This window comes from Saccoglossus kowalevskii, chromosome 18, assembly GCF_978046115.1.
Source record: "Saccoglossus kowalevskii chromosome 18, keSacKowa6.1, whole genome shotgun sequence".
NCBI lineage: Eukaryota > Metazoa > Hemichordata > Enteropneusta > Harrimaniidae > Saccoglossus > Saccoglossus kowalevskii.
This window is the reverse complement of record NC_140658.1, coordinates 29,338,955-29,357,726: the sequence shown is the minus strand read 5'-3', so window position 1 is coordinate 29,357,726 and position 18,772 is coordinate 29,338,955. Positions and strand designations below refer to the sequence as shown.

Below are 18,772 nucleotides of genomic sequence, written 5' to 3'. Positions count from 1 at the left end.
TCCCTCACTGCTAGCTATTGATATAAAATATAATGTTTAAAATAATTAATACATACTTATTTCATATTGTTAATTTTACTTGTATGTTTTTTGTGTATTTGCTCTCTTTATTTGTATTTTTAAGTGCTATATTTTGTATATGGAACAAAACATATGTTACTATTGTTTAATTGGTTTCAGTATACTTTTATTATTGCCACAAATTGAGGTGTTAAAGATAAAAGCTTTTAGCTTCTAGTTAATTTCCTTCACGTGTCACAACATTTTCTGTAGTATTGTATTTTTTTTAATTTTATTGCGTTAAATAAATGATTGATTGAAATGACACATTATTTACTGAAAATGTCATTAAAATGTTTTTGATTTGAATTACAATTGATCACATGGTTTGGCCCCCATCCTTGAGTAAACAAACAAACAAACAAACTCGAAAGTGCTTCATTTTACACACTTCTAGTATTTGTATTAGTGTTTTGGTGCTGTCGTAGCAGTATTGGCATATGGAAAAATTATCTTTTTAACAAAATCGACATTTATAAAATTTACATTTTTGGTCTTTACAGGTTATTTTGAAATGACAAATCTTGGCTGTGACTTCAATCTGTCAGCGATTTGCAATTTGAGGAAGTCGCGAGGTATTAACCATGGTAACCAACGCCACCAACTCATCAACATACAGTGGTGATGGAATACCTATTGTTGACTGGTTTAACTACTGTGAGATAATACTAGGTGTCATTGGAACTCTGGGTAACGGAGCGGTGTGTATCATTGTAATATGGAGTAAGAAAATGCACACTATGGCCAATAATTGTATACTGAGCCTTGCTGTCGCAGACATGTGGATCTATTTATATACCCACTTCTAAACACAAGTATTTTTCAGTGAAAAAAAACACCCAGCTCACAGCTTTCGCAATCACAACTTTCAACCTTTTCCGGTATCTTGCTTTGAATATAAGGACCTGTGAAAAAGTAAATAAATGCTACACACTTCTAAACCAAACCATTGATAAATGACCACCCACTTCTAAACAAAATAACGTGAAATTACACCCCAGCCGGGCGGCACATACCCGTATTGCACTTCTATGGAAGTAGCCCCCCGGATGTGGACCTCCTAACTCTTAGTTCTGAACCGTTACATGACAGCCGCTGTCACCGTGGATTACCCACATGGATTCGTAGGACTGTTTTACTGTCGTTTCTGGGAAAGCCAACTGCTTTTCTGGGTAGGAATAAAATGTTCAGTTTTCAACCTGGTTTCAATGTCATTAGAGCGTTACTTTGCGATCGTGCCCCCTTTGTTCTATCTGATGAAATTTAACAATCGTACTGCGGGGGTGATGATAGGTTCCACGTGGGCGATATCCGAGTTACCATTTATATTCTATATGGAATTCTGGGAGACAGGAAACAACGCTTTTTGTCGATTCATTAGACCAGGTTTTACGGCTAGCGTTATCATCGGCGTGTTCAGCTACCTATCCACGTACCTTATACCGCTGCTTATCATGCTATGGTGCTATTACAATATTTTGAAGAGTCTCAAAAGAAACGCCAACCGCATCGGCTCAGAGCATGGACCTGCGAAATCTCTCTTTGGAAGCCCGTAGCCGTGTGATACGAGTATTACTATTGGTCGCGCTAGCCTTCGCAGTGTGTGCACCCAATCAATTCTCGTTTTTGTTTATAACCGCGACGGACCAGTCGTGTACAATAGCATCTGGTATTCTTTCTTCGTCCTATTGGCGTTTTCAAATTCAGTCATCAATCCGTTTATCTACGCGTTCAAGTACAAAATATTTCGTCGTGCATTTTTTGCGATGTTTTGTTCTTGGTGTGCTCGAATCAGCAATGTCGTTGGCAATGACGGTTTATTTGCAGTGACTATATGTTCAAGGAAGTGTCGATGCTTGATTGACACCGTCACGGATGTTACAATATCGGAAGTTTGAACCTTATGTATTGATGTGAGTTAAAATAGTGAGACTCACTGCATGTTTAGACGGCAATAACTGCATACATCGACTTTGTTAAGTGATTGAGACAATAATATGTTTACGCCTAGTGAACATTACAAATCGTTTTCAGTTTTGAAGAAAAAGTGCGCAGCTGTATACACCCCATGTGCGGCATATGACTAAGAATATTGATACAAGATGAATAACGTATATAAAATATTTTGATATTGTACACATTGTATTGAATTTGATGGCAAATAGACTGTCGACATTAAATGCACGATAACAACACACATGTAACCGAACTAAAAAAGGTGACACCTGGCATAATTTCGAACAGAATACACGCATACGCCGTCATCGTACCGATTTGATGCCAAGAACTACGAATATTTTCGAACTTCTAGCTCAACGCGGACATGATATGTGAACAAATCAAGTAATAACTTGCTGGACGTTTCACTAGAAGATAGCGAGATTATCTGAAAAAACACAAATTATCAACAAAGTTATATTTATATTTTATATGTCGTGTATACAAATTACCAGTGGATTTAAATGTTTATTCGTTGCTCATATGAATGGTTGTAATACACTTCAAATATATATGCAGAATATATATATAAATATATCATTGTAACCACGCCAACTAAACCAGTATTCACTATCACTATTTTCAATTCTATTACTATTACCAATTCCAGGACCAAACAGCACGCAATAAGCAATCGATCCAAGTTAACTGAAATATTATTCTGGACTGGCCGTAATAAGCGAAAGAAAATAATAAAAAAGATTATATTATATTATAATGAATGGCAAATTCGCCACTATGTTCGTGATGCTAGACCCATAATACATGGCATTGTTGCCTATTGTTTAAATATGCACTATGCAGTTTTGTGATACAGCGCCCTCTTGTGGTAAATTTGTGCTATCGAGCATGGTTTTCGGTAGTTAGTATTTTGTGTGATTCATTATTTATTTGTATGCGTTTCGACTTTGTAATTCAATAGTTTTTGTATTTTTTTGCGTACTATGTATTATCCTCGGGGGCGGAGCTACGTCACGGACGTTCTACGTTGCTAAGACGCGCACCACTGTACCACGTATTTCTATGGGCTTTGTGCGCGCTGCTGTGGAACGCCGGTGGCTCCATCGGTGAAAACTCGAGAAAACAACACAAACTCAACTTTGAAGTAATCCTGAACAACCAAATTCATATATGTTACATATGTAGGCCTAATCTTGTTACACTGTTCAGGGGACTCTCAACAACCATCGCAAAGTACCGTTTTCTGCGAGTTTTTGGTCTTTGTTTTGATGTCCGCCCCCGAGGATACATGACAAGCACAGTCAGCTGGCGCACACGTGATAATAAAATAAATACGATATTTACTACTAGTATATGGGGGCCGCCATCTTGAATGACGCATACAACTAAATAAGAGAGTTTTATGCGTTATTCAAGATGGCGGCCCCCATATAGTAAATATCGTATTTATTTTATTATCACGTGTGCGCCAGCTGACTGTGGTGACAAGTTATGAAATTGTTATTCTGGAACATTCTGGAAGCGTTGCTCTGGAGGAGAGAAACAACGAACGATCTTGGGGTTCGAGCTGGCAACGTCGCGTCGTACTGTGCCGTCGGGAAAGACTGTGTGGCCTCTGAGTGGAGATCGGAAGCGGATCGGGGATTCCGGGACGGAGGAAATGCCGAAGAAAAACACTGTTGTTGAGGTGCACCGATGGACTTCTAGTTCAACCCGTGTGAAGTTCGTCGTGACTGGTAGGTCAACTATCACTGTTCGGAAAGGGGTCCCGAAGCGTCATTGATTGCAATTTGTCACGTGAACTTTTATCGCATCAAAAAATTGTGATTTACATCATTGTAGCTTTCTGTGGACAGTGAGAGCACTTTTTCTCGTATTGTGTAGTTTTTTGTGTGTGGCCGCCGAGATTGCGTCATTTCCCCGTAGAACGCCTCGTGAATTTTCCTCATTTTCCCCGTACGTTGCCTGGGCCGTTTTGACCACTGCTTGTGGTCAGTATCTTAGGTAATTTTTTACTGTATGCGCATTTCTTGTTAGGCCTTTGCACCGTGTTGTTTCGGTTGTTTTTTGGCGAAATTCGTTTTGGTCACTCTTTTGAGAAACCACGACGATTCTCGTTTGGCGGCGTATTTGGGGCAGCGACGCACTCTCTTTGGTTGACTGGTTAAAGCGCGGTAGTCGTCGCGCTGCGCATGTGCGAGATATATAGGTCTCATATAAACAAAGATGGCGACTTTGACTGTTGAGCAGATCAACGAGTACAAACTGACATGTTTCCAAGCTTTAATTAGGTAATTTTCATGTGATTGGAAGGTATCAAAGGAGTCACCGGCGGTAATTAGTGCAAGTCGCGCCCAGGTCAAACCTCGTACTTGTGATTTCCATTTGAAGAGTGCATTGGATTGTGGGAAAATCAAGTTTATCAACACAAATGTTGAACATGCGCAGCGCGATGACTACCGCGCTTTAAGCTGTTTAGTTAGTCGCATTTTGTAATCAGCACTGTGAGGTGATTTTACTGATTTTATTGTGACATTGTGCATTTTAATCATTGTATTTACCCCGCCTCGTTTGTGTGCGTGTTTGGGTACATGCATGTGTGTTTGTACTGAGTTGGTGATTTAGTATTTACTGTGTGGACTTTGTTGACTTTTTCCATCCACACGCTCTGCTTCTTGTATAGCGTGGAACTGCTGTCTGTGGCATTTATTGCTTTGTTCCGAGGTACTTTATTTGTATAGCAGTCTACAGCTGTATAGCGGTGCTTGAGTGTTAGGCACTGTCAGGTTAATCAGGTTAATTTAGTTAGTGACTGGGCAAGGTCCTGGAGGATTAATTTGATATAACTTAATTTTTTTCAGTGACGAGGTGCCACTGGGTTAATATTGTATAGCATTTACTAGCAGGCTTTGCTATATTGTGCTTGTTATATGGTGAGGTTCGTATTGACGTTATTGCATTAAATCAACAGTATACCTGTCCCTGTTTATAACTGAAATATATGTGTTGGCTGAATTTTGGGGTTGACTGACTCATTCTCTGACTGTATCCACATACCAACTTCTCTACTTGGACCCTCACGTCTGTCTTTGGTACGCGAGACAGCCCCTGTGATTTTGAGGAAGAAGACGATTATTGGTATCCTGCGGAGATTATTTGGAATGGTGAACAAAGTTTCATCATCTGCCTCGCCCTGTCGGAGTCTCATGAACGCCAGAGGGCGGGGGTGGCAGATTGGCACCCAAACGTGTAGGCTCGGTTGGTAATTGGACAACAAGGATGATCAGTCGTTGTTCGGTTGTTACATTGGGTTCACTTTGTGCTTGTGGCGGAGTAGTTCATTTATTTGATTACTCCTGTGGTGGCTTTTGTCTTTTTTTGGTTGTTGGTACAGTACGCGGGGTGGAACAGTACCATCACCTGCGTCGGGTGGTGCGGAACTTACTGAGATGTACAGGCGATTGCTTGATGAGAGCGAGGCCACTGAACTGCGTGAGAGAGCCCGCAGATTGGTAAACGAGGAGCTTGAACAGAAACAAACTGATGAGTTTCTTGAGGAGGAAATGCGTAAGGAACGTGAACGACGCTATCGCGAGATGGATAGATCACATGACACTGCAAGGGAAGGCGTGGTTGGCTGCCCTGGCGGGGAAACACCAAAAGGTGCCACCACACCTTGGAACAGCATTGAAGGGGGAGAACGCATTCGGTATGCAGTTGGCCCTGGGGCATATGCGAGACCCCACGTGCCTACGTTTTCTGGTCATGATCAGCGCAAGGGAGATGCAAGCTTCTGACAATGGAAGTATGTTATTGGCTGTCTAAGGAGAGATGAGAGCCTATTACAGAGCACTCTGAACACTGCGGTAAAGGCGTCATTAAAGGGTGATGCAGCGGAGTTGGTCATGAATATGGGTGAGGATGCACATGTTGACGACATCATCGCAACATTGGAAGTCCCCTATGGTGAAGTAGAGAGTGGTTCGATGCTATTGGAGAGGTTTTACAAGGACAGTTGGCAAAGAGAAGGTGAGGGTATAAAGGACTATGGTATGCGATTGCAACTTGCTCTCAATACAGTCAAAGAGCGGGGAGGCATTGCAGCCACTGAGGTTGATCTGACATTGAGAACCGTTTTCTGGCATAATTTGCGCAGACATGAAGCATGCGATGCAACACAAGTTTGAGAACATCTCCACTTTCCAACAATTGTGGTGTGAAACGCGCATGACAGAACAGGATGAAAAGGAATGGCCAGACAGGATGAGCGACAGGGTCGCCAACATTAAAGTTCGCGTATCATTAGTTGGAGACAATAGAGAGAGTGATAGACAGCATGATGGTGCTGAGAGAACTAATATGACGACACTGCTAAAACAACAAGCAGATGTCATAGAAATGATGAAGGGGAAGTTGATGGTCAAAGATGTGGCAAGTCTGCCCTCTGTTGACAAAACCTCTGCCTTTAGCTCTGCATCTGGTTGCACTGCAGCATGGCAACCGCCAGTTCGGTGTTGTGTGTGATGAGTTGGGTCACATAGCACGGGAGTGCCCAGCCAGATCAGAGTGGTTACCTGTTACGCTTGTGGGAAGTCGAGACATATTTCATCTAGGTGACCCATGCGTGCTGTCGGGAATCCCGATAGTAGCGAGAGTTTGATCAAGTCTGGAAAACACCACCACGGAGTTAATCGCCGCTTCTGGAAACGCAAGCGCAGTCGACATCCTGTTGCATAGCATGTACGAAAGAGTGTTGAACATTGTTATGGTGATGGGGATCCATCTTCTAGAAAAGACGAAGAACCAGATTGTGTACATACTTCTCAAGGCCAAAAGGCCAAAAACCACTCTTGATGGCGAACAGTGTGTGGTTCGATTGGTTGGATCAAACTGTGAGGGTTCCTTTTTTATTTGCTGGATATGGGTTTGCAGGGAATGCTTTCTACCGTAAACACCTTTCAGACATTAAGGTGAAGCCCCTTGATGATTCCTTTGTCGTCACAGGAGCTGGTGGTGAGAGATTGCCGTATGTAGGGTATATTATGGTCCCTCTGTCTTTTCCTCACTGTATGTTTGCTGATGAGCGTGAATATCACACATTGGTATTGGTGGCGGCTGATAATGAGTACAATCGCAGAGTGTCGGTTACTGCTGGTACTAACCTACTTGACTTGTATTTAGGAAGAGATGAGTTGTCTGGTCAGTACAATAGGATAATGTCCATGCGTATGAATATAAATAGTTTATAATGAATATAAATAGTTTATGATTAGAAAATGAACACACTGAATATAAATAGTTTATGGTTGTTTGTGATTACAATTGTGTATGGGAAATGCTTACATGGTTTGATTATGGTTATAGTCACTATCAATGGATAGTTATATATACAAATGTACATTATAGACTAGTTGGGAAAATGTGTGAATTAGAAAAGTATTAATATTAATATGTTAATTATAAGAAATATGTAAATTATAATCCATAAATGTCAATGGTGCCATATTTTATTTGGCCATACACATATACCACAAAAATACCAATCAACACTTTGTAATAAATAAAATGTAAATCTAAATGTAGTCTCATCTGTTTATTATCTGTGGATTTAACATCTGTTACTTCACCACTTTTTGCCTAAATGGAAAGGGCTTATGACGTAGTTAAAGCGGGGGATTCATCACCTGCGTCAGATGGCCATAGCGTGTTACGCAAATAATTGTATTAGCATATAACATGTAATTATGAGTCATGCAAGTATAATTGTGTCAAGTTTCAATCTAGTTGACAAAACAAAACAGAAAAAACAAGCTGCTTTAAAGATACACAAAAATGTGATATATTCAGTTAATAATTAATTTGTACAGATTGTACATAAAAACTAACCAAGTATCATGCTGTGCTCTCGCTGTCGCTCGCAAATGTCGTAAATTACGAAATTTGGACGAGATTTACGAACAAAATAAATATCTATTAGTAGGATTTACGAACACATTTTGTACAAAATACCCTCGCAAATCGCCCTCATTTAATTGTCAAGACTCGACTATGATCATCACGCGTGTTACGGTTTGAGTGATTGTCATTTTAAAGTTAAACAATGTCCCGTTACTTCTAAGATTGCAACAATTGTTACATGGTGATCGCGATCAACACGGAACTGCCACTGAATGTATTTTTCCACTCTAAAGTTATTTTGGTGTCATCGCACATGCGTAGTTTAGTCGACATGTGTTTCAAGATACCCCGCGACATTACTCTCAGTATGGAACGGTTTCATGTCGCCCTTATCAAACACGTGATTTGTTTATTTATTGAAAATGGAGACTACGTCAAAAAGGAGCAGACAACTGCTCGACGAGTATTTTTCACGACGAGATGGAGAAACCGCTAAATCGTGTTCAGAACCAGAAACGTATGGGTGTCCTAACCCTGACAGCACCAAGAAACGGAAAGTTGATCGTACTGCAGCACGATTTCAGAAATAATGGAAGGTTAGCTGCGGTTCCGTAGCTCTTTGGTGCGTCATACAATATAATTTTGCCCTACCAATTTCATTCGGACGTCTTGTTTTTATTTTTGTTGTTGTATGTCGAACATGGGCCGGCCAGTGTCTGTCACGTAAATAATGCGGTCGGCAACATAGGGCTATGATTCCACAGCTAATGGAAGGTGAGACAATGTTAGCGAATCGATCGAAAAATACTATAATTTGTGTAACATTCTTACCGGGCATTCTTAGCATTGAGATCGAGTTACAAGACCGAAAGTTACTTTTTCACTTTAATTCAGAAATTTCGATGAAAATAAATAGTCATTTTGTGTCGTCATAAACGTCAACATGCGGGTTTGCATGATGAGCACGGGAGATTACTTCATAATAATATTGATTGGTATAGAGTTTTTTTCTGAGAAATTTCCCGTGAAAATTTATTCACAGACTTGTGTTCTAGGCAGTGAACTTTTGAATGATGACTATTTTCCCCACTGTTAACAATGTGAGCTTATCATGAATATGTTTAATTAATACTGAGTTATTCAAATAAAGGTTCTGGTGTCTACCAGATGTTTTGTGATGTTTTGTTGTACCATCATAAATGGTACATTTTGTGGAGCAGACTGCCTAATTTGATGTCATGAAATTACACACAAAATTAGAGCTCAGGTTGCACCAGCAAGCACCATTTTCAGCATGCTGTTCTTGTTTTCGGCGGACGACAGAGGGGACACCTCCCTCTCCTTCCCCGTTGTGCTCGGTCGCGGGAAAATGCTCTGCAGTTTCCAGACAAAGTTTACTAATACTTTTTTTTCTTGATTAGTAAATTTACTATTACCTAGCAAATTCCAGAGAGAGCCCAGGTATGGCGTCCATCATAAAGTTCGCCAAACTGCATTCAAAACTATCTAGTGATGTTTGAGATATTGATAGAACAAACAATAATATCCGTACAGATACGTACATGGATACGATAGTAATCCCTGCCTATGAGTGACTCTGGGCTCTCTCTGGAATTTGCTAGGTAATAGTAAATTTACTAATCAAGAAAAAAAAGTATTAGTAAACTTTGTCTGGAAACTGCAGAGCATTTTCCCGCGACCGAGCACAACGGGGAAGGAGAGGGAGGTGTCCCCTCTGTCGTCCGCCGAAAACAAGAACAGCATGCTGAAAATGGTGCTTGCTGGTGCAACCTGAGCTCTAATTTTGTGTGTAATTTCATGACATCAAATTAGGCAGTCTGCTCCACAAAATGTACCATTTATGATGGTACAACAAAACATCACAAAACATCTGGTAGACACCAGAACCTTTATTTGAATAACTCAGTATTAATTAAACATATTCATGATAAGCTCACATTGTTAACAGTGGGGAAAATAGTCATCATTCAAAAGTTCACTGCCTAGAACACAAGTCTGTGAATAAATTTTCACGGGAAATTTCTCAGAAAAAAACTCTATACCAATCAATATTATTATGAAGTAATCTCCCGTGCTCATCATGCAAACCCGCATGTTGACGTTTATGACGACACAAAATGACTATTTATTTTCATCGAAATTTCTGAATTAAAGTGAAAAAGTAACTTTCGGTCTTGTAACTCGATCTCAATGCTAAGAATGCCCGGTAAGAATGTTACACAAATTATAGTATTTTTCGATCGATTCGCTAACATTGTCTCACCTTCCATTAGCTGTGGAATCATAGCCCTATGTTGCCGACCGCATTATTTACGTGACAGACACTGGCCGGCCCATGTTCGACATACAACAACAAAAATAAAAACAAGACGTCCGAATGAAATTGGTAGGGCAAAATTAGATTGTATGACGCACCAAAGAGCTACGGAACCGCAGCTAACCTTCCATTATTTCTGAAATCGTGCTGCAGTACGATCAACTTTCCGTTTCTTGGTGCTGTCAGGGTTAGGACACCCATATGTTTCTGGTTCTGAACACGATTTAGCGGTTTCTCCATCTCGTCGTGAAAAATACTCGTCGAGCAGTTGTCTGCTCCTTTTTGACGTAGTCTCCATTTTCAATAAATAAACAAATCACGTGTTTGATAAGGGCGACATGAAACCGTTCCATACTGAGAGTAATGTCGCGGGGTATCTTGAAACACATGTCGACTAAACTACGCATGTGCGATGACACCAAAATAACTTTAGAGTGGAAAAATACATTCAGTGGCAGTTCCGTGTTGATCGCGATCACCATGTAACAATTGTTGCAATCTTAGAAGTAACGGGACATTGTTTAACTTTAAAATGACAATCACTCAAACCGTAACACGCGTGATGATCATAGTCGAGTCTTGACAATTAAATGAGGGCGATTTGCGAGGGTATTTTGTACAAAATGTGTTCGTAAATCCTACTAATAGATATTTATTTTGTTCGTAAATCTCGTCCAAATTTCGTAATTTACGACATTTGCGAGCGACAGCGAGAGCACAGGTGACTATGCACGAGATGAAAATACGGAAATTTACCACAAGCATCTCTATATATCTTAGTTGCATTCCATACAAAACATATAATGTTCTGTATGAAGTCAGTTTCATTTCACTAATTTTATGATTCAAGATCAATTAATGACTTGACAAACAGTGGAAATGCATTCAACTATTTTTGGTATTCATTATTATAGTGCGGGACATGGTTTATTAGTCCCCGTTCGGACGAAGTCCGAAAACGAGGACTTATAATTCGGTCTCTGGGTGTCTGTGCGTCTGTGTGTCCGTCTGGAGTCATATCTCAGAATCCCTTCGACCGATTCTGTTCATCCTTTGCATGTGTCTAGTACTTTATGTGGGACACATGCAGTGGTTTAGCTATTCGATTCAAAATGGTCGACTGGCAGCCATCTTGTTTTTTGAAAATGTTGTATTTTGGACATGCTTTGTCAGTTTTCATTCAAATTTAGTACATAGATCATACATGTTAGGATGTTAGGTTGTCCCCGACCGTCCGTGATTTCCTGAGTCTGTCCGTCCGTCTGTGTGTCCGTCCGTCCATCTGTCCAGAGTCATATTTCAGAATCCGTTCATTCTTTGCATGTGTCTAGTACACTTTATGTGGGACATATGCACATGCAGTGGTTTAGCGATTCAATTCAAAATGACTAAACGTATATAACATAGATGAACGTATGTAACGTGATTGAACGTGTGTAACATGACTTGGCAAAAAGTACATGTTTTGGCTAAACATATGTAACACGACTAAGTGTATGTGACACATGGCTACATGTATGATTGACGGAAAGAAATCGATAGCTCTCTCTGATATTCTGCTTGCGAGTAATGTTGTACAAACACAAATATATACTTTTTATAGAATAATTCACCAAATAAACTAAATCTACTAGATGGCGCTGTCCTATATCTAGTCACATTCTGAGATTTGACTCATGGTCTACTATGCTGAGTAGATAGTTCTCTCTGATATTCTGCTTGTGAGTATTGTTGTACAAACACAAATATATACTTTTTATAGAATAATTCACCAAATAGACTAAATCTACTAGAGGGCGCTGTTCTATATCTAGTCACATTCTGAGATTTGTCTCATGGTCTACTATGCTGAGTAGATGGTTCTTTCTGATATTCTGCTTGTGAGTATTGTTGTACAAACACAAATATATACTTTTTATAGAATAATTCACCAAATAGACTAAATCTACTAGAGGGCGCTGTTCTATATCTAGTCACATTCTGAGATTTGACTCATGGTCTACTATGCTGAGTAGATGGTTCTCTCTGATATTCTGCTTGTGAGTATTGTTGTACAAACACAAATATATACTTTTTATAGAATAATTCACCAAATAGACTAAATCTACTAGAGGGCGCTGTTCTATATCTAGTCACATTCTGAGATTTGTCTCATGGTCTACTATGCTGAGTAGATGGTTCTCTCTGATATTCTGCTTGTGAGTATTGTTGTACAAACACAAATATATACTTTTTATAGAATAATTCACCAAATAGACTAAATCTACTAGAGGGCGCTGTTCTATATCTAGTCACATTCTGAGATTTGTCTCATGGTCTACTATGCTGAGTAGATGGTTCTCTCTGATATTCTGCTTGTGAGTATTGTTGTACAAACACAAATATATACTTTTTATAGAATAATTCACCAAATAGACTAAATCTACTAGAGGGCGCTGTTCTATTTCTAGTCACATTCTGAGATTTGACTCATGGTCTACTATACTGAGTAGATAGTTCTCTCTGATATTCTGCTTGTGAGTATTGTTGTACAAACACAAATATATACTTTTTATTAAATAATTCACCGAATAGACTAAATCGACTAGAGGGTGCTGTTGAACATTATACATTATATAAAGCACCTCCAACTTTATACAATTGAGTTATTTCGTCTACAAGTCTTGCCAACATTTCATATAAATTGTGGGTATTGGAGCACCATATTAGGTAAAAGATTAATCCATAATAGAATTGGGTATTGTTTCTAAGAATTATATATGGGGTAGGACTGTTATTATTTATTAAACCATGTTTTAACGATATCGTGTCTATGAGTTATTGTTTCTAATGACTGTTAGCACAGATCTGGAATACATTTTGTCTCTGTGGACAATTGACCCTAATCCAATTTTGTAATGGATTCCTTTAGATTTTTTTAGCCTGGAGGTAAATGTGCAAAAATATAATAATATAAAGAGGAGTAGTCTAATATAAACAAAAACGATTTATTAATTTTTTTTTTTAATTTGAATCTAATATCTGGGGGCAGCTTAAGACTGCAGCACAGAACCACACACGCTGGAGAGCTGTCGTCGATGGTCTATGTTCCAGGAGGGGCGACAGGCCAAAGTAAGTAAGTAAGTAAGTAATATGATACAAACTTGCTTTTTCTCATATTTTTGTATCCAATCTCAACTAAAATGCATGTGTGCAGTATTATAAACGTATGTTTTGGCGTTACCAAGACTCTTCCTAAATTCTTCCATTTTCATGGCGGGACATTAAAACATTTTTCAATTTAATGACAAGGAAGCATAAGTACAATGTATGTTTGAGAATATACAACTTTGAGTGTCAGTCATAGTCATAATCAAAGTATGAGATGGTATGCATTTATTATTTATTTTGATTTGTTCACTATGAACATTTAATACACCTATTTGAAGATATTCCTACATATAAACATTCATGCGTGTATTATGATGTATGTGACAAAAATATGATAATTAATACAATGATATTATATTTTAAATACAAGTCTGCCAGTTTGATTCAATCGCAAAATGAATCACCATGCATATGTATCATAACATATATAATGTATGTACCAAATTTGAACCAAAACTGACATAGCTTGTCTAAGATACAACATTTTCAATAAACAAGATGACTGCCAGTCGGCTATCTTTTATTCAATCGTGAAACAAATCGTCATGGACAAAAACTGACAATTTTGCTGGATAATGCATCCTAATCTTTTTGATTGCATCCCAAATGACTAGTATGTTTATTACTGGCTTTAAATATGTGTGGTAATAACACCATCCCATCTCCCGAATGTGTTGACTGATATGGAATGCAAAAGTTGCGTTTTTAAAACTGAAGTCAGCAAACACAATACATATTTACTTATAAACTTAAATATTTATTAACTCAAAGAGCAGTTACTCTTTGACCTTTAATTTCTGTCAGATTGATGCTTGGGGAGGTTCATATCTTGGCAATCTGTTCAGATTGTTTGTTCCTGTTAGAAACCAGTCTTTTTCAAACGAATAACTTATTCACCATCACCATGTTCTTCACCATCACCGTGGTCATCACCATGTTCTTCGTCATCACTCTGGACATCAGCTGTACCTCGTCCATCAGCATACAACTTTCTCTTGTCCTTTCACAGTCAGAAAACAGAAAATTAAAATCATAGTTATTGTGGCAATGTTTTCATTGTGCAGTGCATTTTTATTGTACAGACGAACAGTTGAAACATGGTCGAAGAATTTCTAGTGTCGTATGGTGACCCCTAACCATGGTCAACTGTGTTAATCAAAACAACCACCTGACTGTCGAACAAGGTGAAAATGGCTGATGGCTAGTAATTGGCAGACAAGCACTAATCCTCATACAAAGTTTCAAAACTGTTGCAATTCTAAAGGAATACCCACAATACATCATAATTAGATCCTTCTTCTCGACTCAACATTGGTTGTGCATAGTGCATGAAATTGTTTCAGGTCCTCGTCTAAAACCTGAGTGAGAGGCAATACAACAATTCAAAACAATATATCTGTCAAACCAAGAAGTAGCTTTCAATATTGGAATGACATGATGAAAAATGTTACAAGAGAAAGTAGAAGTAAAGTTGCAAGCTGCTTCAGTGGAGCCCAAACTTAGAGCCATCTGTTTCATAATTAATGAGGTCACATGATTACCATTTGGGTAGTTTATATTAACCTTATTTGGTGATCAAAGGTTCTTTTTCAGAATATACACAAAACATGTATAATAAGCCATGTGCTTATGCATATTAATGAGGTCCAATGATTATATATGACCATCTCATAAATTAGTCATCACCTTTAGTTCATTGCTTTCATTGTGACATTGATTGCATGTCCTAGGCTTTACAATGTTTCAGATATATCAATTGTTCATACAAATGAGTTCACATTGCCATGTATGGTTATCTTTTAGTTCAATCATATCCCTTGTCCTATGCATCAGTGTTTCAGATATTACAGTTATGCATATAAATGAGTTCACATTGCCATGTATGGTTATCTTTTAGTTCAATCATATCACTTGTCCTATGCATCAGTGTGTCAGATATTACAGTTATGCATATAAATGAGTTCACATTGGCATGTATGGTTATCTTTTAGTTCAATCGTACCACTTGTCCTATGCATCAGTGTTTCAGATATTACAGTTATGCATATAAATGAGTTCACATTGCCATGTGTGGTTATCTTTTAGTTCAATCATATCCCTTGTCCTATGCATCAGTGTTTTAGATATTACAGTTATGCATATAAATGAGTTCACATTGCCATGTATGGTTATCTTTTAGTTCAATTATATCACTTGTCCTATGCATCAGTGTTTTAGATATTACAGTTATGCATATAAATGAGTTCACATTGCCATGTATGGTTATCTTTTAGTTCAATTATATCACTTGTCCTATGCATCAGTGTTTCAGATATTACAGTTATGCATATAAATGAGTTCACATTGCCATGTATGGTTATCTTTTAGTTCAATTATATCACTTGTCCTATGCATCAGTGTTTTAGATATTACAGTTATGCATATAAATGAGTTCACATTGCCATGTATGGTTATCTTTTAGTTCAATTATATCACTTGTCCTATGCATCAGTGTTTCAGATATTACAGTTATGCATATAAATGAGTTCACATTGCCATGTATGGTTATCTTTTAGTTCAATTATATCACTTGTCCTATGCATCAGTGTTTTAGATATTACAGTTATGCATATAAATGAGTTCACATTGCCATGTGTGGTTATCTTTTAGTTCAATCATATCACTTGTCTTATGCATCAGTGTTTTAGATATTACAGTTATGCATATAAATGAGTTCACATTGCCATGTATGGTTATCTTTTAGTTCAATCATATCACTTGTCCTTTGCATCAGTGTTTTAGATATTACAGTTATGCATTTTAATGAGCACAGAGTCTCTTGTTCAATGCCTCGCTGTGTTAACATTGCTCATAAGTTGTTGTATCAGCAGAAACACATATATGTATATTTAATAACTAGTATGAGTGCCAACCAGTCACTGCACAAACACAGAACGTAAACAATTACGACGGTCAATACCACGGGTACAGATTCTATATTATATGAATACTACATGTAATATTTTACATGCATTATTTGTAAGGTTGCATTTTGTTTTTCAAATTTTTAAAACCAATGATTTGATTCCAGAGAGAACTAAGAATGACATATTATTTTAATGATAACATTAAAATATACAAATGTTTTAAATTTTGTGCTTTTATTAAAATTTGAACACAGAAAACAGAAAAGGGACGCTAGTTGCCACTAGAGGGCACTGTTCATTTGACATGTCAAATGTCATGCTCCACAAACTTTGTGTCAGCAAGTTAAGGACTGTGATTCTATAATTTGATATGCTATGAAAGTCAATTGAATATTGGAAGTGGTGGTGGATATTTTTATATATAATCGTGAATCTTGAATTGTTTTAAAGCAGCAAAACTTTGTTGTGTTCCGGGATAATAGATTGTTCAAATGCAAGACCTTGATATCAGTGCATTTCATCATATTTGAATACTTACCTCGTTATTTGCACTGTCATCATCACTATCACTGCCATTATCACTATTTCCATCAACATCACTGCCACTACCATCATCACTGTCACCGCCATCATCACTGTCACCATCATCATCATTGTCGCCACCATCATCACTACCAGTATCCCTACCACTAACATCAAGTCTTTGTTTATTGTCGGTTTTAGTGTCTGTCGTCGCTTGTTTCTCATCAACACTGGGGAGTGCACTGTACACATCTTTTTCTTTCTTCTCTGTGTCTGAGTGTACTGATTCCTGCAATGAGAGGTATGATAAGAATACATTTTATCTGAATAAATTATGTTACCTCAGTGTGAAAACAAGTCCATTTTTACTTACCTCTTTACTTCCATCGCCATGTTTATTATCATTCTTAGTGTCTATATTTGTTGGCTTTTCATCTGGGCTTGCACCATGGACAACTTGTTTCTTTGTTTCTGTATCTGACTGCGCCGACTTCTCTAATGTAGTATGTAACATCTTCTCATATTCCAACTGTTCCTTGGTTTTTGATAACTGTTGCATCAAGTCGTTGATCCGTTCATCTTTTTTCAATGTCGCAACTTCAAATTCTTTCAGCTTGTCATTGTCTCTACTCCTAGCAATCTGCAATTCTGCTAGAATTTTACGTAATTTGTCCTCGTATACAAACCTTTCTTTCAGGCTTCTCTCCAACTCTACTACTGAATCGCTCTTTTCTTTTAGCTCTTTATTTTTTGATATCAGTAATTTCCTATTTTCTATGGCATCTTCCAGGAAGTGTGTGGCTACACCCATATATGCCTCCGGTGATGGTTCAATCAGTAATAGAGACATACCTCTCAGAAAAGCGTTATTGGATTTCAACTGAGCCATTGTTTTTCTCACGATACTTTGGATATCCACACCATTTGTGTGGAGAAAACCATATAGAGCTGAAAATATATAGAACATTTATAATCCTATGTTATCAATTATTTATTTTTTAATTTTTAAATTAAGCTGTATCATAAGGATAATTATGACTGGAATGAACTTAATTCAATGCGGTAATATATGAATAGAAACCTTAATAATAAACATACCATTGTCATCGTATGTAGTCATCTTATCTTTGTTATATTCTACAAAAGATTCCATTTCACTGTTAACTGCTACGACTTTCATCACACCAAGGAAATACAGCTTTTCCGGTTGATCTTTTACATCATCAATAATCCTTATCACATCGCAGTTGTCCAGATTGAAACGTGCAATCTCTACATCCTCGTAACGTCTCCAATGTTCGGAAATAACATTACCGTAGTTTTGAAACACGTTGCGCACTAACTCTCTGTGGATGTTTTTGGAGTCACATTCAACAGCCACTATGTGTTAGAAAGAAACATTTAGTGATTACTGACAAAATGAAGAAACCATCCCCCAACGTATCACCATTTATAGTATCGTTATAGCTTACCGACACAATGTGTTTCCATTGAAATAATGTCTTTGCCTTCTGTGTCTGATGTAGTATGCTGTTGTCCCTGTAATTGAATCAAATCTAAATGTGTAAAAAATGTCTACATTTTGGTTTTGTAAGAGTCTCCTTATTGTTGCAATATTTAACACTGTACGGCGGTGTACATTAGTTGAAAACCAACATATTTCTTATTGCTACCACACACATATGATTGTTAGACGATTTGCAAAGTACATCTCTATTAAGAAACGACTTTTATCCTGATAGTATACCTCTTTTGTATCTTCACTTGGCTTTAAGTCAGATTTCATTGGGTATTTATCTCTCACGTATTCATCATCAGTTACACAGAATTATGTAAACAAACAAAAAGAATAGTTACGTTAAACCTATAACATTTCAACAAATCTTCAAGATGGTTTCCTTTAAAATTGTTATTAATATCTTCTAATATCTTCTAATAC

General features: G+C 37.7%; 1 protein-coding gene and 1 pseudogene across 1 annotated transcript; one reads left to right on the top strand and one right to left on the bottom strand.

The window, feature by feature from the left end:
• The first annotated feature begins 644 nt into the window (after positions 1-644).
• On the top strand, positions 645-1,958 carry LOC144357174 (galanin receptor type 1-like; annotated as a pseudogene).
• A 12,183-nt stretch (positions 1,959-14,141) lies between these two features.
• On the bottom strand, positions 14,142-18,656 carry LOC144348384 (uncharacterized). Its single transcript, XM_078007772.2, has 6 exons — positions 18,581-18,656; positions 18,306-18,372; positions 17,932-18,213; positions 17,207-17,781; positions 16,850-17,122; positions 14,142-14,405 (listed from the first exon to the last, which is right to left on the bottom strand). Exons 1-6 carry the CDS (start codon positions 18,617-18,619, stop codon positions 14,295-14,297), a joined length of 1,347 nt encoding a protein of 448 aa, XP_077863898.1. The 5' UTR covers positions 18,620-18,656; the 3' UTR covers positions 14,142-14,294.
• Between the last annotated feature and the right edge of the window lie 116 nt (positions 18,657-18,772).